Here is a 27066-nt window from a genome sequence, read left to right as displayed (position 1 = left end):
TTAATCCAGCTCCCTCACACTGTCACTCAGTAACCCCTCTCCCCCCAAGGGCCCTGTGTTACTGACTGTATCTCTATTGATGTTAATCCAGCTCCCTCACACTGTCACTCAGTAACCCCTCTCCCCCAGCAGCCCTGTGTTACTGACTGTATCTCTACTGTTGTTAATCCAGTTACTCACACTGTCACTCAGTAACCCTCTCCCCCACAGTGCCCTGTGTTACTGACTGTATCTCTACTGATGTTAATCCAGTTCCCTCACACTGTCACTCAGTAACCCCTCTCCCGCCACAGTGCCCTGTGTTACTGACTGTATCTCTACTGATGTTAATCCAGCTCCCTCACACTGTCACTCAGTAACCCTCTCCTCCCCAGTGCCCTGTGTTACTGACTGTACCTCTACTGATGTTAATCCAGCTCCCTCACACTGTCACTCAGTAACCCCTCTCCCCCAGCACCCTGTGTTACTGACTGTATCTCTACTGATGTTAATCCAGCTCCCTCACACTGTCACTCAGTAACCCCTCTCCCCCAGCACCCTGTGTTACTGACTGTATCTCTACTGTTGTAAATCCAGTTTCCTCACACTGTCACTCAGTAATCCCTCTCCCGACAGCTCCCTGTGTTACTGACTGTATCTCTACTGATGTAAATCCAGGTTCCTCACACTGTCACTCAGTAACACCTCTCCCCCCGAGGGCCCTGTGTTACTGACTGTATCTCTATAGATGTTAATCCAGCTCCCTCACACTGTCACTCAGTAACCCCTCTCCGCCCCACAGTGCCCTGAGTTACTGACTGTATCTCTGAGGTTAATCCAGCTCCCTCACACTGTCACTCAGTAATCCCTCTCTCCCCCCCCAGTGCCCTGTGTTACTGACTGTATCTCTACTGATGTTAATCCAGCTCCCTCACCCTCTCACTCAGTAACCCCTCTCCCCCCAGCTCCCTGTATTACTGACTGTATCTCAACTGATGTTAATCCAGCTCCCTCACACTGTCACTCAGTAACCCCCCTACTCCAGTGCCCTGTGTTACTGACTGTATCACTACTGATATTAATAAAGTTCACTCACACTGTCAATCACTAACCCCTCTCCCCCAGTGCCCTGTGTTACTGACTGTATCTCTACTGATGTTAATCCAGCTTCCTCACACTGTCACTCAGTAACCCCTCTCCCCCAGTGCCCTGTGTTACTGACTGTATCTCTACTGATGTTAATCCAGCTCCCTCACACTGTCACTCAGTAACCCTCTGCCCCCAGCGCCCTGTGTTACTGACTGTATCTCTACTGATGTTAATCCAGCTCCCTCACACTGTCACTCAGTAACCCTCTCCCCCCAGCGCCCTGTGTTACTGACTGTATCTCTACTGATGTTAATCCAGCTCCCTCACACTGTCACTCAGTAACCCCTCTCCCCCAGAGCCCTGTGTTACTGACTGTATCTCTACTGATGTTAATCCAGCTCCTCACACTGTCACTCAGTAACCCCTCTCCCCCAGCGCCCTGTGTTACTGACTGTATCTCTACTGATGTTAATCCAGCTCCCTCACACTGTCACTCAGTAACCCCTCTCCCCCAGTGCCCTGTGTTACTGACTGTATCTCTACTGATGTTAATCCAGCTCCCTCACACTGTCACTCAGTAACCCCTCTCCCCCAGTGCCCTGTGTTACTGACTGTATCTCTACTGATGTTAATCCAGCTCCCTCACACTGTCACACAGTAACCCCTCTCCCCCAGGTGCCCTCTGTTACTGACTGTATCTCTACTGATGTTAATCCAGCTCCCTCACACTGTCACTCAGTAACCCCTCTCCACCCAGTGCCCTGTGTTACTGACTGTATCTCTACTGATGTTAATCCAGCTCCCTCACACTGTCACTCAGTAACTCCTCTCCACCCAGTGCCCTGTGTTACTGACTGTATCTCTACTGATGTTAATCCAGCTCCCTCACACTGTCACTCAGTAACCCCTCTCCCCGCCACAGTGCCCTGTGTTACTGACTGTATCTCTACTGAGGTTAATCCAGCTCCCTCACACTAAAACTCAGCAATCCGTCTCTCCTCCACCCGTGCCCTGTGTTACTGACTGTATCTCTACTGATGTTAATCAAGCTCCCTCACACTGTCACTCAGTAACCCCTCTCCCCCAGCACCCTGTGTTACTGACTGTATCTCTACTGATGTTAATCCAGCTTCCTCACACTGTCACTCAGTAACCCCTCTCCCCCAGCACCCTGTGTTACTGACTGTATCTCTACTGTTGTAAATCCAGTTTCCTCACACTGTCACTCAGTAATCCCTCTCCCGACAGCTCCCTGTGTTACTGACTGTATCTCTACTGATGTAAATCCAGGTTCCTCACACTGTCACTCAGTAACACCTCTCCCCCCGAGGGCCCTGTGTTACTGACTGTATCTCTATAGATGTTAATCCAGCTCCCTCACACTGTCACTCAGTAACCCCTCTCCCCCTGAGGGCCATGTGTTACTGACTGTATCTCAATTGATGTTAATCCAGCTCCCTCACACTGTCACTCAGTAATCCCTCTCTCCCCCCCCAGTGCCCTGTGTTACTGACTGTATCTCTACTGATGTTAATCCAGCTCCCTCACCCTCTCACACAGTAACCCATCTCCCCCAGTACCCTGTGTTACTGACTGTATCTCTCCTGATGTTAATCCAGTCCTCTCACACTGTCACTCAGTAACCCCTCTCTCCCCAGTGCCCTGTGTTACTGACTGTATCTCTTTTGATGTTAATCCAGCTCCCTCACACTGTGACGCAGTAACCCCTCTCCCCCCAAGGGCCCTGTGTTACTGACTGTATCTCTATTGATGTTAATCCAGCTGCCTCACACTGTCACTCAGTAACCCCTCTCCCCCAGCACCCTGTGTTACTGACTGTATCTCTACTGTTGTTAATCCAGTTTACTCACACTGTCACTCAGTAACCCCTCTCCCGACAGCTCCCTGTGTTACTGACCGTATCTCTACTGATGTTAATCCAGCTCCCACACACTGTCACTCAGTAAACCTTCTCCCCCCAGTGCCCTGTGTTACTGACTGTATCTCATCTGATGTTAATCCAGCTCCCTGACACTGTCACTCAGTAACCCCTCTCCCCCAGCGCACTTTGTTACTGACTGTATCTCTACTGTTGTTAATCCAGCTTCCTCACACTGTCACTCAGTAACCCCTCTCCCCCAGCACCCTGCGTTACTAACTGTATCTCTACTGTTGTTAATCCAGCTTCCTCACACTGTCACTCAGTAACCCCTCTCTCGCCAGTGCCCTTTGTTACTGACTTTATCTCTACTGTTGTTAATCCAGCTCCCTCACACTGTCACTCAGTAACCCCTCTCCCACAGCGCCCTGTGTTACTGACTGTATCTCTACTGTTGTTAATCCAGCTTCCTCACACTGTCACTCAGTGACCCCTCTCCCGACAGCTCCCTGTGTAACTGACCGTATCTCTACTGATGTTAATCCAGCTCCATCACACTGTCACTCAGTAACCCTTCGCCCCCCAGTGCCCTGTGTTACTGACTGTGTCTCTACTGACGTTAATCCAGTTCCCTCACACTGTCACTCAGTAACCCCTCTCCCGACAGAGCCCTGTGTTACTAACTGTATCTCTACTGATGTTAATCCAGCTCCCTCACACTGTCACTCAGTAAACCCTCTCCCCCTGAGGGCCATGTGTTACTGACTGTATCTCAATTGATGTTAATCCAGCTCCCTCACACTGTCACTCAGTAACCACTCTCCCCCAGCACCCTGTGTTACTGACTGTATCTCTACTGATGTTAATCCAGCTTCCTCACACTGTCACTCAGTAACCCTCTCTCCCCCACCGTGCCCTGTGTTACTGACTGTATCTCTACTGATGTAAATCCAGCTCCCTCACACTGTCACTCAGTAACACCTCTCCCCCCGAGGGCCCTGTGTTACTGACTGTATCTCTACTGATGTTAATCCAGCTCCCTCACACTGTCACTCAGTAACCCCTCTCCCCCCCCAGTGCCCTGTGTTACTGACTGTATCTCTACTGATGTTAATCCAGCTCCCTCACACTGTCACTCAGTAACCCCTCTCCCCTACAGTGCCCTGTGTTACTGACTGTATCTCTACTGATGTTAATCCAGCTTCCTCACACTATCACTCAGTAACCCCTCTCCCGCCAGTGCCCAGTGTTACTGACTGTATCTCTACTGATGTTAATACAGTTCACTCACACTGTCACTCAGTAACCCCTCTCCCCCAGTGCCCTGTGTTACTGACTGTATCTCTAATGATGTTAATCCAGCTCCCTCACACTGTCACTCAGTAACCCCTCTCCCCCCAGTGCCCTGTGTTACTGACTGTATCTCTACTGATGTTAATCCAGCTCCCTCACACTGTCACTCAGTAACCCCTCTCCCCCAGTGCCCTGTGTTACTGACTGTATCTCTACTGATGTTAATCCAGCTCCCTCACACTGTCACTCAGTAACCCCTCTCCCCCTGGTGCCCTGTGTTACTGACTGTATCTCTACTGATGTTAATCCAGCTCCATCACACTGTCACTCAGTAACCCCTCTCCCCCAGTGCCCTGTGTTACTGACTGTATCTCTACTGATGTTAATCCAGCTCCCTCACACTGTCACTCAGTAACCCCTCTCCCGACAGAGCCCTGTGTTACTGACTGTATCTCTACTGATGTTAATCCAGCTCCCTCACACTGTCACTCAGTAACCCCTCTCCCCCAGCGCCCTGTGTTACTGACTGTATCTCTACTGTTGTTAATCCAGCTTCCTCACACTGTCACTCAGTAACCCCTCTCTCGCCAGTGCCCTTTGTTACTGACTTTATCTCTACTGTTGTTAATCCAGCTTCCTCACACTGTCACTCAGTAACCCCTCTCCCCAAGCGCCCTGTGTTACTAACTGTTTCTCTACTGTTGTTAATCCAGCTTCCTCACACTGTCATCAATGAACCCTCTCCCGACAGCTCCATGTGTTACTGACCGTATCTCTACTGATGTTAATCCAGCTCCATCACAGTCACTCAGTAACCCTTCTCCCCACAGTGCCCTGTGTTACTGACTGTGTCTCTACTGACGTTAATCCAGTTCCCTCGCACTGTCACTCAGTAACCCCTCTCCCGACAGAGCCCTGTGTTACAAACTGTATCTCTACTGATGTTAATCCAGCTCCCTCACACTGTCACTCAGTAACCCCTCTAGCCCTGAGGGCCATGTGTTACTGACTGTATCTCAATTGATGTTAATCCAGCTCCCTCACACTGTCACTCAGTAAACCTCTCCCCCCCACAGTGCCCTGTGTTACTGACTGTATCTCTACTGAGGTTAATCCAGCTCCCTCACACTGTCACTCAGTAATCCCTCTCTCCCCCACCCGTGCCGTGTTACTGACTGTATCTCTACTGATGTAAATCCGGCTCTCTCAACCTGTCACTCAGTAACACCTCTCCCCTCGATGGCCCTGTGTTACTGACTGTATCTCTATTGATGTTAATCCAGCTCCCTCACACTGTCACTCAGTAACCCCTCTCCCCCCCGCAGTGCCCTGTGTTACTGACTGTATCTCTACTGAGGTTAATCCAGCTCCCTCACACTGTCACTCAGTAACCCTCTCCCCCCCACAGTGCCCTGTGTTACTGACTGTATATCTACTGAGTTTAATCCAGCTCCCTCACACTATCACACAGTAACCCATATCTCCCCAGGGCCCTGTGTTACTGACTATATCTCCTCTGATGTTAAACCAGCTCCTTCACACTGTCACTCAGTAACACCTCTCCCCCCGAGTGCCATGTGTTACTGACTGTATCTCTAATGAGGTTAATCCAGTTTACTCACACTGTCACTCAGTAATCCCTCTCTACCCCCCCAGTGCCCTGTGTTACTGAATGTATCTCTACTGATGTTAATCCAGCTCCCTCACCCTCTCACACAGTAACCCCTCTCCACCAGTTCCCTGTGTTACTGACTGTATCTCTACTGATGTTAATCCAGTTCCCTCACACTGTCACTCAGTAATCCCTCTCCCCCCCACAGTGCCCTGTGTTACTGACTGTATCTCTACTGATGTTAATCCAGTTCCCTCACACTGTCACTCAGTAACCCCTCTCTCCCCAGTGCCCTGTGTTACTGACTGTATCTCTACTGATGTTAATCCAGTTCCCTCACACTGTCACTCAGTAACCCCTCTCCCCCCCACAGTGCCCTGTGTTACTGACTGTATCTCTATTGAAGTTAATCCAGCTCCCTCACACTGTCACTCAGTAACCCCTCTCCCCCAGCGCCCTGTGTTACTGACTGTATCTCTACTGAGGTTAATCCAGCTCCCTCACACTGTCACTCAGTAACCCTCTCCCCCCCACAGTGCCCTGTGTTACTGACTGTATATCTACTGAGTTTAATCCAGCTTCCTCACACTGTCACTCAGTAACCCCTCTCCCCCCGAGCGCCATGTGTTACTGACTGTATCTCTAATGAGGTTAATCCAGCTCCCTCACACTGTCACTCAGTAACACCTCTCCCGACAGCTCCCTATGTTACTGACTGTATCTCCACTGAGGTTAATCCAGCTCCATCACACTGTCACTCAGTAACACCTCTCCCCCCGAGGGCCCTGTGTTACTGACTGTATCTCTATAGATGTTAATCCAGCTCCCTCACACTGTCACTCAGTAACCCCTCTCCGCCCACAGTGCCCTGTGTTACTGACTGTATCTCTGATGTTAATCCAGCTCCCTCACACTGTCACTCAGTAATCCCTCTCTCCCCCCCAGTGCCCTGTGTTACTGACTGTATCTCTACTGATGTTAATCCAGCTCCCTCACCCTGCTCACTCAGTAACCCCTCTCCACCAGTGCCCTGTGTTACTGACTGTATCTCAACTGATGTTAATCCAGCTCCCTCACCCTCTCACTCAGTAACCCCTCTCCACCAGTGCCCTGTGTTACTGACTGTATCTCTACTGATGTTAATCCAGTTCCCTCACACTGTCACTCAGTAACCCTTCGCCCCCCAGTGCCCGGTGTTACTGACTGTATCTCTACTGATGTTAATCCAGCTCCATCACACTGTGTCTCAGTAACCCCTCTCTCCCCATAGCCCTGTGTTACTGACTGTATCTCTAATGAGGTTAATCCAGCTCCCTCACACTGTCACTCAGTAACCCCTCTCCCCGCCGAGGGCCCTGTGTTACTGACTGTATCTCTATTGATGTTAATCCAGCTCCCTCACACTGTCACTCAGTAACCCCTCTCCCCCAGCTCCCTGTGTTACTGACTGTATCTCTACTGATGTTAATCCAGCTCCCTCACACTGTCACTCAGTAACCCTCTGCCCCCAGTGCCCTGTGTTACTGACTGTATCTCTACTGATGTTAATCCAGCTCCCTCACACTGTCACTCAGTAACCCCTCTCCCCCCAGTGCCCTGTGTTACTGACTGTATCTCTACTGATGTTAATCCAGCTCCCTCACACTGTCACTCAGTAACCCTCTGCCCCCAGTGCCCTGTGTTACTGACTGTATCTCTACTGATGTTAATCCAGCTCCCTCACACTGTCACTCAGTAACCCCTCTCCCCCAGTGCCCTGTGTTACTGACTGTATCTCTACTGATGTTAATCCAGCTCCCTCACACTGTCACTCAGTAACCTCTCTCCCCCAGTGCCCTGTGTTACTGACTGTATCTCTACTGATGTTAATCCAGCTCCCTCACACTGTCACTCAGTAACCCCTCTCCCCCAGTGCCCTGTGTTACTGACTGTATCTCTACTGATGTTAATCCAGTTCCCTCACACTGTCACTCAGTAACCCCTCTCCCCCCAGTGCCCTGTGTTACTGACTGTATCTCTACTGATGTTAATCCAGCTCCCTCACACTGTCACTCAGTAACCCCTCTCTCCCCAGTGCCCTGTGTTACTGACTGTATCTCTACTGATGTTAATCCAGCTCCCTCACACTGTCACTCAGTAACCCCTCTCCCCCCAGGGCCCTGTGTTACTGACTGTATCTCTACTGATGTTAATCCAGCTTCCTCACACTGTCACTCAGTAACCCCTCTCCCCCAGCACCCTGCGTTACTAACTGTATCTCTACTGTTGTTAATCCAGCTTCCTCACACTGTCACTCAGTAACCCCTCTCCCGACAGCTCCCTGTGTTACTGACTGTATCTCTACTGATGTTAATCCAGCTCCCTCACACTGTCACTCAGTAACCCCTCTCCCCGCAAGGGCCCTGTGTTACTGACTGTATCTCTACTGATGTTAATCCAGCTCCCTCACACTGTCACTCAGTAACCCTCTCCCCCCAGGGCCCTGTGTTACTGACTGTATCTCTACTGATGTTAATCCAGCTCCCTCACACTGTCACTCAGTAACCCCTCTCCACCCCACAGTGCCCTGTGTTACTGACTGTATCTCTACTGATGTTAATCCAGCTCCCTCACACTGTCACTCAGTAACCCCTCTCTCCCCCCCCAGTGCCCTGTGTTACTGACTGTATCTCTACTGATGTTAATCCAGCTCCCTCACCCTCTCACTCAGTAACCCCTCTCCACCAGTGCCCTGTGTTACTGACTGTATCTCTACTGATGTTAATCCAGCTCCCTCACACTGTCACTCAGTAACCCCTCTCCACCAGTGCACTGTGTTACTGACTGTATCTCAACTGATGTTAATCCAGCTGCTCACCCTCTCACTCAGTAACCCCTCTCCACCAGTGCCCCGTGTTACTGACTGTATCTCTACTGATGTTAATCCAGTTCCCTCACACTGTCACTCAGTAACCCCTCTCTCCCCTACAGTGCCCTGTGTTACTGACTGTATCTCTCCTGATGTTAATCCAGTTCTCTCACACTGTCACTCAGTAACCCCTCTCTCCCCAGTGCCCTGTGTTACTGACTGTATCTCTTTTGATGTTAATCCAGCTCCCTCACACTGTCACTCAGTAACCCCTCTCCCCCCAGTGCCCTGTGTTACTGACTGTATCTCTACTGATGTTAATCCAGCTCCCTCACACTGTCACTCAGTAACCCCTCTCCCCACAGTGCCCTGTGTTACTGACTGTATCTCTACTGATGTTAATCCAGCTCCCTCACACTGTCACTCAGTAACCCCTCTCCCCCCAGTGCCCTGTGTTACTAACCGTATCTCTACTGATGTTAATCCAGCTCCCTCACACTGTCACTCAGTAAACCTTCTCCCCCCAGTGCCCTGTGTTACTAACTGTAGCTCTACTGATGTTAATCCAGCTCCCTCAAACTGTCACTCAGTAACCCTCTCTCCCTAGTGCCCTGTGTTACTGACTGTATCTCTACTGATGTTAATCCAGCTCCCTCACACTGTCACTCAGTAACCCCTCTCCCCCCAGTGCCCTGTGTTACTGACTGTATCTCTACTGATGTTAATCCAGCTCCCTCACACTGTCACTCAGTAACCCCTCTCCCCCCAGTGCCCTGTGTTACTGACTGTATCTCTACTGATGTTAATCCAGCTCCCTCACACTGTCACTCAGTAATCCCCTCTCCCCCCAGTGCCCTGTGTTACTGACTGTATCTCTACTGATGTTAATCCAGCTCCCTCACCCTCTCACACAGTAACCCCTCTCCACCAGTGCCCTGTGTTACTGACTGTATCTCTACTGATGTTAATCCAGTTCCCTCACACTGTCACTCAGTAACCCCTCTCCCCGCCACAGTGCCCTGTGTTACTGACTGTATCTCTACTGATGTTAATCCAGATCCCTCACGCTGTCACTCAGTAACCACTTTTTCCCTAGTGCCCTGTGTTATTGATTGTATCTCAAGTGATGTTAATCCAGCTCCCTCACACTGTCACACAGTAACCCCTCTCCCCCAGGCGCCCTCTGTTACTGACTGTATCTCTACTGATGTTAATCCAGCTCCCTCACACTGTCACTCAGTAACCCCTCTCCCCCAGCACCCTGTGTTACTGACTGTATCTCTACTGATGTTAATCCAGCTTCCTCACACTGTCACTCAGTAATCCCTCTCCCGACAGCTCACTGTGTTACTGACTGTATCTCTACTGATGTAAATCCAGGTTCCTCACACTGTCACTGAGTAACACCTCACCCCCCGAGGGCCCTGTGTTACTGACTGTATCTCTATAGATGTTAATCCAGCTCCCTCACACTGTCACTCAGTAACCCCTCTCCGCCCCACAGTGCCCTGAGTTACTGACTGTATCTCTGAGGTTAATCCAGCTCCCTCACACTGTCACTCAGTAATCCCTCTCTCCCCCCACAGTGCCCTGTGTTACTGACTGTATCTCTACTGATGTTAATCCAGCTCCCTCACCCTCTCACACAGTAACCCCTCTCCCCCCAGTGCCCTGTGTTACTGACTGTATCTCAACTGATGTTAATCCAGCTCCTCACCCTCTCACTCAGTAACCCCTCTCCCCTCGAGGGCCCTGTGTTACTGACTGTATCTCTATTGATGTTAATCCAGCTCCCTCACACTGTCACTCAGTAACCCCTCTCTCCCCTACAGTGCCCTGTGTTACTGACTGTATCTCTACTGATGTTAATCCAGCTTCCTCACACTATCACTCAGTAACCCATCTCCCCAGTACCCTGTGTTACTGACTGTATCTCTCCTGATGTTAATCCAGTCCTCTCACACTGTCACTCAGTAACCCCTCTCTCCCCAGTGCCCTGTGTTACTGACTGTATCTCTTTTGATGTTAATCCAGCTCCCTCACACTGTGACGCAGTAACCCCTCTCCCCCCAAGGGCCCTGTGTTACTGACTGTATCTCTATTGATGTTAATCCAGCTGCCTCACACTGTCACTCAGTAACCCCTCTCCCCCAGCACCCTGTGTTACTGACTGTATCTCTACTGTTGTTAATCCAGCTTACTCACACTGTCACTCAGTAACCCCTCTCCCGACAGCTCCCTGTGTTACTGACCGTATCTCTACTGATGTTAATCCAGCTCCCACACACTGTCACTCAGTAAACCTTTTCCCCCCAGTGCCCTGTGTTACTGACTGTGTCTCTACTGACGTAAATCCAGTTCTCTCACACTGTCACTCAGTAACCCCTCTCCCGACAGTGCCCTGTGTTACTAACTGTAGCTCTACTGATGTTAATCCAGTTCCCTCACACTGTCACTCAGTAACCCCTCTCCCCGCCACAGTGCCCTGTGTTACTGACTGTATCTCTACTGATGTTAATCAAGCTCCCTCACACTGTCACTCAGTAACCCCTCTCCCCCAGCACCCTGTGTTACTGACTGTATCTCTACTGATGTTAATCCAGCTTCCTCACACTGTCACTCAGTAACCCCTCTCCCCCAGCACCCTGTGTTACTGACTGTATCTCTACTGTTGTAAATCCAGTTTCCTCACACTGTCACTCAGTAATCCCTCTCCCGACAGCTCCCTGTGTTACTGACTGTATCTCTACTGAGGTTAATCCAGCTCCCTCACACTGAAACTCAGTAACACCTCTCCCGACAGCTCCCTGTGTTACTGACTGTATCTCTACTGATGTAAATCCAGCTTCCTCACACTGTCACTCAGTAACACCTCTCCCCCCGAGGGCCCTGTGTTACTGACTGTATCTCTATAGATGTTAATCCAGCTCCCTCACACTGTCACTCAGTAACCCCTCTCCGTCCCACAGTGCCCTGAGTTACTGACTGTATCTCTATAGATGTTAATCCAGTTTCCTCACACTGTCACTCAGTAATCCCTCTACCGACAGCTCCCTGTGTTACTGACTGTATCTGTACTGATGTTAATCCAGCTCCCTCACACTGTCACTCAGTAACCTTTCTCCCCCCAGTGCCCTGTGTTACTGACTGTGTCTCTACTGACGTTAATCCAGTTCCCTCACACTGTCACTCAGTAACCCCTCTACCGACAGCTCCCTGTGTTACTGACTGTATCTCTACTGATGTTAATCCAGCTCCCTCACACTGTCACTCAGTAACCCTCTCCCCCCCACAGTGCCCTGTGTTACTGACTGTATCTGTACTGAGGTTAATCCAGCTCCCTCACACTGTCACTCAGTAATCCCTCTCTCTCCCACCCGTGCCCTGTGTTACTGACTATATCTGTACTGATGTAAATACGGCTCCCTCACACTGTCACTCAGTAACCCCTCTCACGACAGCTCCCTGTGTTAGTGACTGTATCTCTACTGATGTTAATCCAGCTCCCTCACACTGTCACTCAGTAACCCCTCTCCCCCCGACAGTGCCCTGTGTTACTGACTGTATCTCTACTGAGGTTAATCCAGCTCCCTCACACTGTCACTCAGTAACCCCTCTCTCCACAGCTCCCTGTGTTACTGACTGTATCTCTACTGAGGTTAATCCAGCTCCCTCACACTGTCACTCAGTAATCCGTCTCTCCCCCCCCACCAGTGCACTGTGTTACTGACTGTATCTCTACTGATGTTAATCCAGCTCCCTCACCCTCTCACTCAGTAACCCCTCTCCACCAGTGCCCTGTGTTACTGACTGTATCTCTACTGATGTTAATCCAGTTCCCTCACACTGTCACTCAGTAACCCCTCTCCCCCCTACAGTGCCTTGTGTTACTGACTGTATCTCTACTGATGTTAATCCAGCTTCCTCACACTATCACTCAGTAACCCATCTCCCCCAGTGCCCTGTGTTACTGACTGTATCTCTCCTGATGTTAATCCAGTTCTCTCATACTGTCACTCAGTAACCCGTCTCTCCCCAGTGCCCTGTGTTACATGACTGTATCTCTTTTGATGTTAATCCAGCTCCCTCATACTGTCACTCAGTAACCCCTCTCCCCCCAAGGGCCCTGTGTTACTGACTGTATCTCTATTGATGTTAATCCAGCTCCCTCACACTGTCACTCAGTAACCCCTCTCCCCCAGTGCCCTGTGTTACTGACTGTATCTCTACTGATGTTAATCCAGCTCTCTCACACTGTCACTCAGTAACCCCTCTCCCCCAGCACCCTGTGTTACTGACTGTATCTCTACTGATGTTAATCCAGCTCCCTCACACTGTCACTCAGTAACCCCTCTCCCCCAGCACCCTGTGTTACTGACTGTATCTCTACTGATGTTAATCCAGCTCCCTCACACTGTCACTCAGTAACCCCTCAGCCCCAGTGCCCTGTGTTACTGACTGTATCTCTTCTGATGTTAATCCAGCTCCCTCACACTGACACTCAGTAACACCTCTCCCCCAGCGCCATGTGTTACTGACTGTATCTCTTCTGATGTTAATCCAGCTCCCTCACACTGTCACTCAGTAACCCCTCTCTCCCCTTCCCCCACCCCCTATTCCCCCCGCCCTCTTCCCCTTTCCCCCTCAGCCCTCTCCCCCCTCCCCCACCCCCAATTCCCCTGCCCCCTTCCTCTTTCTCCCTGGCCCTCTCCCCCTCTCACCTACCCCCTATACCCCCGTCCCCGCTCCCTGACCTTGCTGATGCTAATCCTGAGTTTGTTCCTGTTGATGTCAGTCTCGTCCCAGGCCTCAGTTTCGAACACCAGGTTTGGGGGAGCTGCGGAGTGCTCAGCCGGTCTCCCTGGTAAAATTGGAGGAGCATTCTCCTGGTCACTCAGATGTTCATCCTGTAAGACATCATCCGTATTCTCCCGAAGGACATCACCTGGGACTGGCGTAACGTTTATCACCCTGGAACAGGAGAACATACCTACTGTTTGGCAATGAGTCCTGACCCAGCTGACCCGAGACCCCGGCCCCCTTCCCCGAGACCCTGGACCCGAGACCCTGGACCCGAGACCCCGGACCCGAGACCCCGGACCCGAGACCCCTGCCCCGAGACCCCGATCCCGAGATCTCTTCCCCGAGACCTCTTCCCCGAGACCCCTGCCCCCTTCCCCGAGACCCCATCCCCGAGACCCGGCCCCCTTCCCCGAGACCCCGATCCCGAGACCTCTTCCCCGAGACCCCTGCCCCTTTCCCCGAGACCCCGATCCCGAGACCCTGGCCCCGAGACCCCGGCCCCGAGACCCCTGCCCCGAGACCCCGGCCCCGAGACCCTGCACCCGAGACCCCGCACCCAAGACCCTGGACCCGAGACCCCTGCCCTGAGACCCTGGCCCCGAGACCCCGGACCCGAGACCCCGGACCCGAGACCTGGCCCCCTTCCCCGAGACCCCATCCCCAAGACCCGGCCCCCTTCCCCGAGACCCCGGACCCAGGCCCAAGACGCCAGACCCAAGACTCCGAGACCCCGGACCCGAGACCCCGGACCCAAGACCCCAAGACCCCGGACCCAAGACCCCAAGACCCCTGACCCGAGACCCCAAGACCCCTGACCGGAGACCCCGGACCCAGGCCCAAGACGCCGGATCCAAGACCCCGACCCCGAGACCCCGGCCCCGAGACCCCGGACCCAGGCCCAAGACGCCGGACCCCTGCCCTGAGACCCCGGACCCGAGACCCCGGCCCCCTTCCCCGAGACCCCGGACCCGAGACCCCGGACCCGCGACCCCGGCCCCGAGACCCCGGACCCGGGCCCAAGACGCCGGACCCCTGCCCTGAGACCCTGGCCCCGAGACCCTGGCCCCGAGACCCCGGCCCCCTTCCCCGAGACCCCGGACCCGAGACCCCGGACCCGAGACCCCGGACCCAGGCCCAAGACGCCAGACCCAAGACTCCGAGACCCCGGACCCGAGACCCCGGACCCAAGACCCCAAGACCCCGGACCCAAGACCCTAAGACCCCGGACCCAAGACCCCAAGATCCCTGACCCGAGACCCCAAGACCCCTGACCCGAGACCCCGGACCCAGGCCCAAGACGCCGGACCCAAGACCCCGACCCCGAGACCCCAGCCCCGAGACCCCGGACCCAGGCCCAAGACGCCGGACCCCTGCCCTGAGACCCCGGACCCGAGACCCCGGCCCCCTTCCCCGAGACCCCGGCCCCGCGACCCCGGCCCCGAGACCCCGGACCCGGGCCCAAGACGCCGGACCCCTGCCCTGAGACCCTGGCCCCGAGACCCCGGCCCCCTTCCCCGAGACCCCGGACCCGTGACCCTGGCCCCGAGACCCCGGACCCGAGACCCCTGCCCTGAGACCCTGGCCCCGAGACCCCGGACCCGAGACCCCGCACCCGAGACCCCGGACCCGAGACACCGGACCCGAGACCCCGCACCCGAGACCCCGCATCCGAGACCCCGGACCCGAGACACCGGACCCGAGACCCCGCACCCGAGACCCCGGACCCGAGACCCCGGACCCGAGACCCCGGTCCCTTCCCCGAGACCCCGGTCCCTTCCCCGAGACCCTGGCCCCGAGACCCCGGACCCGAGATCCCTGCCCTGAGACCCTGGCCCCGAGACCCCGCACCCGAGACCCCGCACCCGAGACCCCGGACCCGAGACACCGGACCCGAGACACCGGACCCGAGACCCCGCACCCGAGACCCCGGACCCGAGACACCGGACCCGAGACCCCGCACCCGAGACCCCGCACCCGAGACCCCGCATCCGAGACCCCGGACCCGAGACACCGGACCCGAGACCCCGCACCCGAGACCCCGGCCCCGAGACCCCGGTCCCTTCCCCGAGACCCTGGCCCCGAGACCCCGGACCCGAGATCCCTGCCCTGAGACCCTGGCCCCGAGACCCCGCACCCGAGACCCCGCACCCGAGACCCCGGACCCGAGACACCGGACCCGAGACACCGGACCCGAGACCCCGCACCCGAGACCCCGCACCCGAGACCCCGCACCCGAGACACCGGACCCGAGACCCCGCACCCGAGACCCCGGCCCCGAGACCCTGGCCCCGAGACCCCGCACCCGAGACCCCTGCCCTGAGACCCCTACCCTGAGACCCTGGCCCCGAGACCCCGCACCCGAGACCCCTGCCCTGAGACCCTGGCCCCGAGACCCCGGACCCGAGACCCCGGCCCCCTTCCCCGAGACCCTGGCCCCGAGACCCTGGCCCCGAGACCCCGGACCCGAGACCCAGGCCCCGAGACCCCTGCCCTGAGAGACCGGACCCGAGGCCCCAGCCCCGAGACCCAGGCCACTGCCCCGAGACTCCAGTCGCTGCCCTACTCCCTTTCTACACCCAAGATATCCCCCACCCACCCCCACCCTCCCCCCCGCAGCCGGCCCACCCACCCCCACCCTCCCCCCCCCGCAGCCGGCCCACCCACCCCCACCCTCCCCCCCCCCCCGCAGCCGGCCCACCCACCCCCACCCTCCCCCCCCCCGCAGCCGGCCCACCCACCCCCACCCTCCCCCCCGCAGCCGGCCCACCCACCCCCACCCTCCCCCCCGCAGCCGGCCCACCCACCCCCACCCTCCCCCCCGCAGCCGGCCCACGCTCCCCCACTCCCCCCATGGACTCACCCGAACATGGCTGCAGTCTGTTTGGTGTGCAGTTGGGCCTGGGTGGGAGTGCTAGTAGACAATAAAATATCAGTGCCACCTTTCTCCCAGTCGAAGGCCTCGTTCTCAGTGATGTTCCGCTCCTTGCTGCTATTCTCTAACACTGACATTATCAACTGCAGGAGAGAGAGAGAGAAAGAGAAAAGGTGATGTCAGCACAAGGCCACAGGGACAACCCTTTACAGACATTCCCTCAACACCCCTCCTCCCTCAACACCCCTCCTCCCTCCCTCCACAGCCCCATCCGAGCCAATCCTCTCATTCCCTCTCGCCACACACAATCTCCTCCTACACATGTACCCTGTTCTTCTGAGCCAAAAAGAGATGTTATGGGGGCAGGTGGGAGGCCCTGGTGAAATGAGGCAGGGAGACTTGAGAGGGATAAACAGTGTGAGATGGGGAGAGAGAGCGCGGTGAGAGTTCAGAGGGTTAAACAGTGTAAGATGGGGAAAGAGAGCGCAGTGAGAGTTCAGAGGGTTAAACAGTGTGAGATGGGGAGAGAGAGCGCAGTGAGACTTCAGGGAGTTAAACAGTGTGAGAAGGGGAGAGAGCGTGCGGTGAGAGTTCAGAGGTTTAAACAGTGTGAGATGGGGAGACAAAGCGTGGTGAGAGTTCAGAGGGTTAAACAATGTGAGAAGGCGAGAGAGCGCAGTGAGACTTCAGGGGTTAAACAGTGCGAGAAGGGGAGAGAGAGTGCGGTGAGAGCTCAGAGGGTTAAACATCGTGAGAAGGGGGAGAGAGAGTATAGTGAGAGTTCAGAGGGTTAAACAGTGCGAGAAGGGGAGAGAGAGTGCGGTGAGAGCTCAGAGGGTTAAACATCGTGAGAAGGGGGAGAGAGAGTATAGTGAGAGTTCAGAGGGTTAAACAGTGCGAGAAGGGGAGAGAGAGTGCGGTGAGAGCTCAGAGGGTTGATCAGTGTGAGATGGGATGAGAGAGCGCAGTGAGAGTTCAGGGGGTGAAACAGTGTGAGAAGGGGAGAGAGAGTGCAGTGAAAGTTCAGAGGGTTGAGAAGGGGGAAAGAGAGCGCGGTGATAGATCATGGGGTTAAACAGGGTGAGAAGGGGAGAGATAGCGCGGTGAGAGTTCAGAGGGTTAAACAGTGTGAGATGGGGAGACAGAGCACAGTGAGACTTCGGAGGGTTAAACAGTGTGAGATGGGGAGACAGAGCGCAGTGAGACTTCAGAGTGTTAAAGAGTGTGAGATGGGGAGAGAGAGCACAGTGAGAGCTCAGAGGGTTAAACAGTGTGAGAAGGGGAGAGAGAGAACAGTGAGTGTTCAGAGGGTTAAACAATGTGAGAAGGGGAGAGAGAGCATGGTGAGAGTTAAGAGGGTTAAACACTGTGAGAAGGGGAGAGAGTGTGCAGTGAGAGTTCAGAGGGTTGAGAAGGGGGAAAGAGAGCGCGGTGATAGATCATGGGGTTAAACAGGGTGAGAAGGGGAGAGAGAGCGCGGTGAAACTTCAGAGGGTTAAACAGGGTGAGAAGTGGAGAGAGAGCGCGGTGAGAGTTCAGAGGGTTAAACAGTGAGACATGGGGAGAGAGAGCGTGGGCAGAGTTCAGAGGGTTAAACAGTGTGAGATGGGGAGAGAGAGCGCAGGCAGAGTTCAGAGGGTTAAACAGTGTGAGATGGGGAGAGGGAGCACGGTGAAAGTTCAGAGGGTTAAACAGTGTGAGATGGGGAGAGAGAGCATGATTGAAGTTCAAAGGGTTAAACAGTGTGAGAAGGGGAGAGCGCGCGGTGAGATTCATAGGGTTAAACAGGGTGAGATGGGGAGAGCGCGGTGAGAGATCAGAGTGTTAAACAATGTGAGATGGGGAGAGAGAGCGCGGTGAGAGTTCAGAGGGTTAAACAGTGTGAGATGGGGAGAGAGAGCGCGGTGAGAGTTCAGAGGGTTAAACAGTGAGACATGGGGAGAGAGAATGCGGTGAGAGTTCAGGCGGTTAAACAGTGTGAGATGGGTAAAGAGAGTGTGGTGAGAGTTCAGAGGTTTAACCAGCATGAGATGGGGAGAGTGTGATTGAAGTTCAGAGGGTTAAACAGTGTGAGATGGGGAGAGAGAGCGCAGTGAGACTTCAGGGGGTTAAACAGTGTGAGATGGGGGGAGGGAGTGCGGTGAGAGTTCAGGGAGTTAAACAGTGTGAGAAGGAAAGAGAGCACGGTGAAAGTTCAGAGGGTTAAACAGTGAGACATGGGCAGAGAGAGCGCGGGCAGTGTTCAGAGGGTTAAACAGTGTGAGATGGGGGAGAGAGAGCGTGGTGAGAGTTCAGGGGGTTAAATAGTGAGACATGGGGAGAGAGAGCGCGGGCAGAGTTCAGAGGGTTAAACAGTGTAAGATGGGGAGAGAGAGCGCAGGCAGAGTTCAGAGGGTTAAACAGTGTGAAAAGGGGGAGAGAGAGCGTGGTGAGAGTTCAGGGAGTTAAACAGAGTGAGAAGGGCGAGAGAGAGCGCGGGCAGAGTTCAGAGGGTTAAACAGTGTGAGAAGGGAGAGAGCGCGGGCAGAGTTCAGAGGGTTAAACAGTATGAGAAGGGGGAAAGAGAACATAGTGAGAGTTCAGAGGGTTAAACAGTGTGAGATGGGGAGAGGGAGCACGGTGAAAGTTCAGAGGGTTAAACAGTGAGACATGGGGAGAGAGAGCGCGGGCAGAGTTCAGGGGGTTAAACAGTGTGAGATGGGGAGAGAGAGCGCGGGCAGAGTTCAGAGGGTTAAACAGTGTGAGATGGGGAGACAGAGTGCAGTGAGACTTCAGGGGGTTAAACAGTGTGAGAAGGGGAGAGAGAGTGCGGTGAGAGTTCAAAGGGTTAAACAGTGTGAGATGGGGAGACCGTGCGCGGTGAGAGTTCAGAGGGTTAAACAGTGTGAGATGGGGAGACAGAGTGCAGTGAGACTTCGGGGGTTAAACAGTGTGAGAAGGGGAGACAGAGCGCAGTGAAACTTCAGAGGGTTAAACAGTATGAGATGGTGAGAGGGAGCACGGTGAGAGTTCAGAGGTTTAAACAGTGTGAGATGGGGAGACAGAGCGCGGTGAGAGTTCAGAGGGTTAAACAATGTGAGAAGGCGAGAGAGTGCACTGAGACTTCAGGGGTTAAACAGTGCGAGAAGGGGAGAGAGAATGCGGTGAGAGCTCAGAGGGTTGATCAGTGTGAGATGGGATGAGAGAGCGCAGTGAAAGTTCAGGGGGTTAAACAGTGTGAGAAGGGGAGAGAGTGCACTGAGACTTCAGGGGTTAAACAGTGCGAGAAGGGGAGAGAGAATGCGGTGAGAGCTCAGAGGGTTGATCAGTGTGAGATGGGATGAGAGAGCGCAGTGAAAGTTCAGGGGGTTAAACAGTGTGAGAAGGGGAGAGAGCGCGGTGAAAGTTCAGAGGGTTAAACAGTGTGAGATGGGGAGAGAAAGCGCGGTGCGAGTTCAGGCGGTTAAACAGTGTGAGATGGGGAGAGAGAGTGCGGTGAGGCTTCAGAGGGTTAAACAATGTGAGATGGGGAGCGAGAGCGCGGTGAGAGTTCAGAGGGTTAAACAGTGTGAGATGGGGAGACAGAGTGCTGTGAGACTTCAGGGGGTTAAACAGTGTGAGATGGGGAGACAGAGCGCGGTGAGAGTTCAGAGGGTTAAACAGTGTGAGATGGGGAGAGAGAGCGCGGTGAGAGTTCAGAGGGTTAAACAGTGAGACATGGGGAGAGAGAATGCGATGAGAGTTCAGGCGGTTAAACAGTGTGAGATGGGTAGAGAGAGTGTGGTGAGAGTTCAGAGGTTTAACCAGCATGAGATGGGGAGAGTGTGATTGAAGTTCAGAGGGTTAAACAGTGTGAGATGGGGAGAGAGAGCGCAGTGAGACTTCAGGGGGTTAAACAGTGTGAGATGGGGGGAGGGAGTGCGGTGAGAGTTCAGGGAGTTAAACAGTGTGAGAAGGAAAGAGAGCACGGTGAAAGTTCAGAGGGTTAAACAGTGAGACATGGGCAGAGAGAGCGCGGGCAGAGTTCAGAGGGTTAAACAGTGTGAGACGGGGGAGAGAGAGCGTGGTGAGAGTTCAGGGGGTTAAATAGTGTGAGATGGGGAGAGAGAACGCGGTGAGATTCATAGGGTTAAACAGGGTGAGATGGGGAGAGAGAGCGCGGTGAGAGTTCAGAGTGTTAAACAATGTGAGATGGGGAGAGAGAGTGCGGTGAGAGTTCAGAGGGTTAAACAGTGTGAGATGGGGAGACAGAGTGCTGTGAGACTTCAGGGGGTTAAACAGTGTGAGATGGGGAGACAGTGCGCAGTGAGACTTCGGAGGGTTAAACAGTGTGAGATGGGGAGAGAGAGCACAGTGAGAGCTCAGAGGGTTAAACAGTGTGAGAAGGGGAGAGAGAGAACAGTGAGTGTTCAGAGGGTTAACAGTGTGAGATGGGGAGAGAGAGCGCAGTCAGAGTTCTGAGGTTTAAACAGTGTGAGATGGGGAGAGAGAGTGTGGTGAGAGTTCAGTGGGTTAAAGAATGTGAGAAGGGGAGAAAGTGCATGGTGAGAGTTCAGAGGGTTGAGAAGGGGGAGAGAGAGCGCACTGAGAGTTCATGGGGTTAAATAGGGTGAGAAGGGGTGAGGGAGCGCGGTGAGACTTCAGAGGGTTAAACAGGGTGAGTAGGGGAGAGAGAGTGCGGTGAGAGTTCAGAGGGTTAAACAGTGTGAGAAGGGGGAGAGGGAGCACGGTGAGAGTTCAGTGGTTTAAACAGTGAGACATGGGGAGAGAGAGCACGGTGAAAGTTCAGAGGGTTAAACAGTGTGAGATGGGGAGAGAGAGCGCGGTGAGAGTTCAGAGGGTTAAACAGTGAGACATGGGGAGAGAGAGCACGGTGAGAGTGAGCACGGTGAGAGTTCAGATGGTTAAACAGTGAGACATGGGGAGAGAGAGCACGGTGAGATTTCAGGTGGTTAAACAGTGTGAGATGGGGAGACAGAGCGCGGTGAGAGTTCAGAGGGTTAAACAGTGTGAGATGGGGAGAGAGAGCGCGGTGAGAGTTCAGAGGGTTAAACAGTGAGACATGGGGAGAGAGAATGCGGTGAGAGTTCAGGCGGTTAAACAGTGTGAGATGGGTAGAGAGAGTGTGGTGAGAGTTCAGAGGTTTAACCAGCATGAGATGGGGAGAGTGTGATTGAAGTTCAGAGGGTTAAACAGTGTGAGATATGGAGAGAGAGCGCAGTGAGACTTCAGGGGGTTAAACAGTGTGAGATGGGGGGAGGGAGTGCGGTGAGAGTTCAGGGAGTTAAACAGTGTGAGAAGGAAAGAGAGCACGGTGAAAGTTCAGAGGGTTAAACAGTGAGACATGGGCAGAGAGAGCGCGGGCAGAGTTCAGAGGGTTAAACAGTGTGAGATGGGGGAGAGAGAGCGTGGTGAGAGTTCAGGGGGTTAAATAGTGTGAGATGGGGAGAGAGAATGCGGTGAGATTCATAGGGTTAAACAGGGTGAGATGGGGAGAGAGAGCGCGGTGAGAGTTCAGAGTGTTAAACAATGTGAGATGGGGAGAGAGAGTGCGGTGAGAGTTCAGAGGGTTAAACAGTGTGAGATGGGGAGACAGAGTGCTGTGAGACTTCAGGGGGTTAAACAGTGTGAGATGGGGAGACAGTGTGCAGTGAGACTTCGGAGGGTTAAACAGTGTGAGATGGGGAGAGAGAGCACAGTGAGAGCTCAGAGGGTTAAACAGTGTGAGAAGGGGAGAGAGAGAACAGTGAGTGTTCAGAGGGTTAACAGTGTGAGATGGGGAGAGAGAGCGCAGTCAGAGTTCTGAGGTTTAAACAGTGTGAGATGGGGAGAGAGAGTGTGGTGAGAGTTCAGTGGGTTAAAGAATGTGAGAAGGGGAGAGAGAGCGCAGTGAGAGTTCAGAGGGTTAAACAGTGTGAGAAGGGGAGAGAGAGCGCACTGAGAGTTCAGAGGGTTAAACAGTGTGAGATGGGGAGAGAGCGCAGTGAGAGTTCAGAGAGATAAACAGTGTGAGATGGGGAGAGAGCGCAGAGAGAGTTTAGGGTTAAACAGTATGAGATAGGGAGAGGGAGCACGGTGAGAGTTAAGAGTGTTAAACAGTGTGAGAAGGGGAGAAAGTGCACGGTGAGAGTTCAGAGGGTTGAGAAGGGGGAGAGAGAGCGCACTGAGAGTTCATGGGGTTAAATAGGGTGAGAAGGGGTGAGGGAGCGCGGTGAGACTTCAGAGGGTTAAACAGGGTGAGTAGGGAAGAGAGAGTGCGGTGAGAGTTCAGAGGGTTAAACAGTGTGAGAAGGGGGAGAGGGAGCACGGTGAGAGTTCAGTCGTTTAAACAGTGAGACATGGGGAGAGAGAGCACGGTGAAAGTTCAGAGGGTTAAACAGTGTGAGATGGGGAGAGAGAGCGCGGTGAGAGTTCAGAGGGTTAAACAGTGAGACATGGGGAGAGAGAGCACGGTGAGAGTGAGCACGGTGAGAGTTCAGATGGTTAAACAGTGAGACATGGGGAGAGAGAGCACGGTGAGAGTTCAGGTGGTTAAACAGTGTGAGATGGGGAGACAGAGCGCGGTGAGAGTTCAGAGGGTTAAACAATGTGAGAAGGCGAGAGAGTGCAGTGAGACTTCAGGGGTTAAACAGTGCGAGAAGGGGAGAGAGAATGCGGTGAGAGCTCAGAGGGTTGATCAGTGTGAGAAGGGATGAGAGAGCGCAGTGAGAGTTCAGGGGGTTAAACAGTGTGAGAAGGGGAGAGAGCGCGGTGAAAGTTCAGAGGGTTAAACAGTGTGAGATGGGGAGAGAAAGCGCGGTGAGAGTTCAGGCGGTTAAGCAGTGTGAGATGGGGAGAGAGAGTGCGGTGAGGCTTCAGAGGGTTAAACAGTGTGAGAAGCAGAGAGAGAGTGCAGTGAGAGTTCAGAGGGTTAAACAGTGTGAGATGGGGAGAGAGAGCGCAGTGAGACTTCAGGGGGTTAAACAGTGTGAGAAGGAGAGAGAGCACGGTGAAAGATCAGGGGGTTAAACAGTGTGAGATGGGGAGAGTGAGCGTGGTGAGATTCATAGGGTTAAACAGGGTGAGATAAGGAGAGAGAGCGTGGTGAGAGTTGAGGGTTAAACAATGTGAGATGGGGAGCGAGAGCGCGGTGAGAGTTCAGAGGGTTAAACAGTGTGAGATGGGGAGACAGAGTGCAGTGAGACTTCAGGGGGTTAAAAAGTGTGAGAAGGGGAGAGAGAGTGCGGTGAGAGTTCAAAGGGTTAAACAGTATGAGATGGGGAGAGGGAGCACGGTGAGAGTTAAAAGGGTTAAACAGTGTGAGAAGGGGAGAGAGTGCACAGTGAGAGTTCAGAGGGTTGAGAAGGGGGAGAGAGAGCGCACTGAGAGTTCATGGGGTTAAATAGGGTGAGGGGAGAGAGAGCGCGGTGAGACTTCAGAGGGTTTAACAGGGTGAGTAGGGGAGAGAGAGTGCGGTGAGAGTTCAGAGGGTTAAACAGTGCGAGAAGGGGGAGAGGGAGCACGGTGAGAGTTCAGAGGTTTAAACAGTGAGACATGGGGAGAGAGAGCGCGGGCAGAGTTCAGAGGGTTAAACTGTGTGCGATGGGGAGAGAGAGCGTGACTGAGGGCAGAGGGTTAAACAGTGTGAGAAGCGGAGACAGCGCAGTGAGACTTCAGAGGGTTAAACAGTGTGAGATGGGGAGAGAGCGCGGTGAGAATTCAGAGGGATAAACAGTGTGAGATGGGGAGAGAGCGCGGTGAGAGTTCAGAGGGATAAACAGTGTGAGACGGGGAGAGAGAGCACGGTGAGAGTTCAGAGGGATAAACAGTGTGAGATGGGGAGAGAGCGCGGTGAGAGTTCAGAGGGATAAACAGTGTGAGATGGGGAGAGAGCGCGGTGAGAGTTCAGAGGGATAAACAGTGTGAGATGGGGAGAGAGAGCGCGGTGAGATTCATAGGGTTAAACAAGGTGAGATGGGGAGAGAGAGCGCGGGCAGAGTTCAGAGGGTTAAACAGTGTGAGAAGGGGGAGAGAGAGCGCGGTGAGAAATCAGGGGGTTAAACAGTGTGAGATGGGGAGAGAGAGCGCGGGCAGATTTCAGAGGGTTAAACAGTGTGAGAAGGGGGAGAGAGAGCACAGTGAGAATTCAGGGGGTTAAACAGTGTGAGAAGGGGGAGAAAGAAAGCGGTGAGTTCAGGCTGTTAAACAGTGTGAGATGGGGAGAGAGAGCGCGGTGAGATTCATAGGGTTAAACAGCGTGAAAAGGGGAGAGAGAGCGCAGGAAGAGTTCAGAGGGTTAAACAGGGTGAGAAGGTGAGACAGAGGACGTTGAGTTTAGGGGTTTAAACTGTGTGAGATGGGGAGAGAGAGTGCGGTGAGAGTTCAGAGGGTTAAACAGTGTGAGATGGGGAGAGAGAGCACGGTGAGATTCATAGGGTTAAACAGGGGGAGAAGGGGATAGAGTGCGGAGAGAGTTCAGAGGGTTAAATAATGTGAGATGGGGAGAGAGAGCGTGACTGAGGTCAGAGGGTTAAACAGTATGAGAAGCGGAGAGATCGCAGTGAGACTTCAGAGGGTTAAACAGTGTGAGAAGGGGAGAGAGAGTGCGTTGAGAGTTCAGAGGGATAAACAGGGTGAGATGGGGAGAGAGAGCGCAGGCAGAGTTCAGAGGGTTAAACAGTGTGAGAAGGGGAGAGAGAGCGCAGTGAGAGTTTAGGGGGTTAAACAGTGTGAGATGGGGAGAGAGAGCACGGGCAGAGTTCAGGGGGTTAAACAGTGTGAGAAGGGGGAGAGAGAGTATGGTAAGAGCTCAGAGGGTTAAACAGTGTGAGATGGGGAGAGCGCGCGGTGATAGTTCAGAGGGATAAACAGTGTGAGATGGGGGGGGAGAGAGCGCGGTGAGAGTTCAGAGGATTAAACATCGTGAGAAGGGGGAGAGAGAGCGCGGTGAGAAATCAGGGGGTTAAACAGTGTGAGATGGGGAGAGAGAGCGCGGGCAGAGTTCAGAGGGTTAAACAGTGTGAGAAGGGGGAGAGAGAGCACAGTGAGAATTCAGGGGGTTAAACAGTGTGAGAAGGGGGAGAAAGAAAGCAGTGAGTTCAGGCTGTTAAACAGTGTGAGATGGGGAGAGAGAGCGCGGTGAGATTCATAGGGTTAAACAGCGTGAAAAGGGGAGAGAGAGCGCAGGCAGAGTTCAGAGGGTTAAACAGGGTGAGAAGGTGAGACAGAGGACGTTGAGTTTAGGGGTTTAAACTGTGTGAGATGGGGAGAGAGAGTGCGGTGAGAGTTCAGAGGGTTAAACAGTGTGAGATGGGGAGAGAGAGCACGGTGAGATTCATCGGGTTAAACAGGGGGAGAAGGGGATAGAGTGCGGAGAGAGTTCAGAGGGTTAAACAGCGTGAGATGGAGAGAGAGCGTGGAGAGAGTTCACGGGGGTTAAATAATGTGAGATGGGGAGAGAGAGCGTGATTGAAGTTCAGAGGGTTAAACAGTGTGAAAAGGGGAGAGAGAGAGCAGTGAGAGTTCAGAGGGTTAAACGGTGTGAGATGGGGAGAGAGAGCGCAGTGAGACTTCAGGGGGTTAAACAGTGTGAGATGGGGAGAGAGAGTGCGGTGAGAGTTCAGGGAGTTAAACAGTGTGAGAAGGATAGAGAGCACGGTGAAAGTTCAGAGGGTTAAACAGTGAGACATGGGGAGAGAGAGCGCGGGCAGAGTACAGAGGGTTAAACAGTGTGAGATGGGGGAGAAAGAGCGCGGTGAGAGTTCAGGGAGTTAAACAGGGGAGAGAGAGCGCGGTGAGATTCATAGGGTTAAACAATGTGAGATGGGGAGCGAGAGCGCGGTGAGAGTTCAGAGGGTTAACAGTGTGAGAAGGGGAGAGAGAGTGCGTTGAGAGTTCAAAGGGTTAAACAGTGTGAGATGGGGAGACAGAGCGCGGTGAGAGTTCAGAGGGTTAAACAGTGTGAGATGGGGAGACAGAGCGTAGTGAGACTTCAGAGGGTTAAACAGTGTGAGATGGGGAGACAGAGTGCAGTGAAACTTCAGAGGGTTAAACAGCGTGAGATGGGGAGAGAGAGCACAGTGAGAGTTCAGTGGGTTAAAGAATGTGAGAAGGGGAGAGAGAGCACAGTGAGAGTTCAGAGGGTTAAAAAGTGAGAGAAGGGGAGAGAGTGCATGGTGAGAGTTCAGAGGGTTAAACAGTGTGAGATGGGGAGAGAGCGCAGTGAGAGTTCAGAGAGATAAACAGTGTGAGATGGGGAGAGAGAGCGCAGAGAGGGTTTAGGGTTAAACAGTATGAGATGGGGAGAGGGAGCACGGTGAGAGTTAAGAGGGTTAAACAGAGAGAGAAGGGGAGAGAGTGCACGATGAGAGTTCAGAGGGTTGAGAAGGGGCAGAGAGAGCGCTCTGAGAGTTCATGGGGCTAAATAGGGTGAGAAGGGGAGAGAGAGCGCGGTGAGACTTCAGAGGGTTAAACAGGGTGAGTAGGGGAGAGAGAGTGCGGTGAGAGTTCAGAGGGTTAAACAGTGTGAGAAGGGGGAGAGAGAGCACGGTGAGAGTTCAGTGGTTCAAACAGTGAGACATGGGGAGAGAGAGCGCGGGCAGAGTTCAGAGGGTTAAACTGTGTGGGAAGGGGGAGAGGGAGCATGGTGAGAGTTCAGGGGGTTAAATAGTGTGCGATGGGGAGAGAGGGCGTGACTGAGGGCAGAGGGTTAAACAGTGTGAGAAGCGGAGAGA

At 53.7% G+C, this 27066-nt stretch overlaps 1 protein-coding gene across 1 annotated transcript in view; it reads right to left on the bottom strand.

Moving 5' to 3' along the window:
* LOC121278078 (tau-tubulin kinase 1-like) overlaps nucleotides 1-27066 on the bottom strand; it is a 265278-nt gene that overhangs the window by 83339 nt on the left and 154873 nt on the right. Inside the window, exons 5-6 of the mRNA XM_041188135.1 lie at nucleotides 16364-16518; nucleotides 13455-13671 (exon numbers count right to left, since the gene is read on the bottom strand). Of these exons, the coding sequence (XP_041044069.1) occupies nucleotides 13455-13671; nucleotides 16364-16518 (372 nt within the window). The remainder of the gene's footprint in view (nucleotides 1-13454; nucleotides 13672-16363; nucleotides 16519-27066) is intronic.

The sequence above is a fragment of the Carcharodon carcharias genome, chromosome 5 (assembly GCF_017639515.1).
Source record: "Carcharodon carcharias isolate sCarCar2 chromosome 5, sCarCar2.pri, whole genome shotgun sequence".
Taxonomy (NCBI): domain Eukaryota; kingdom Metazoa; phylum Chordata; class Chondrichthyes; order Lamniformes; family Lamnidae; genus Carcharodon; species Carcharodon carcharias.
This window is presented reverse-complemented; position numbering and strand designations above follow the sequence as displayed.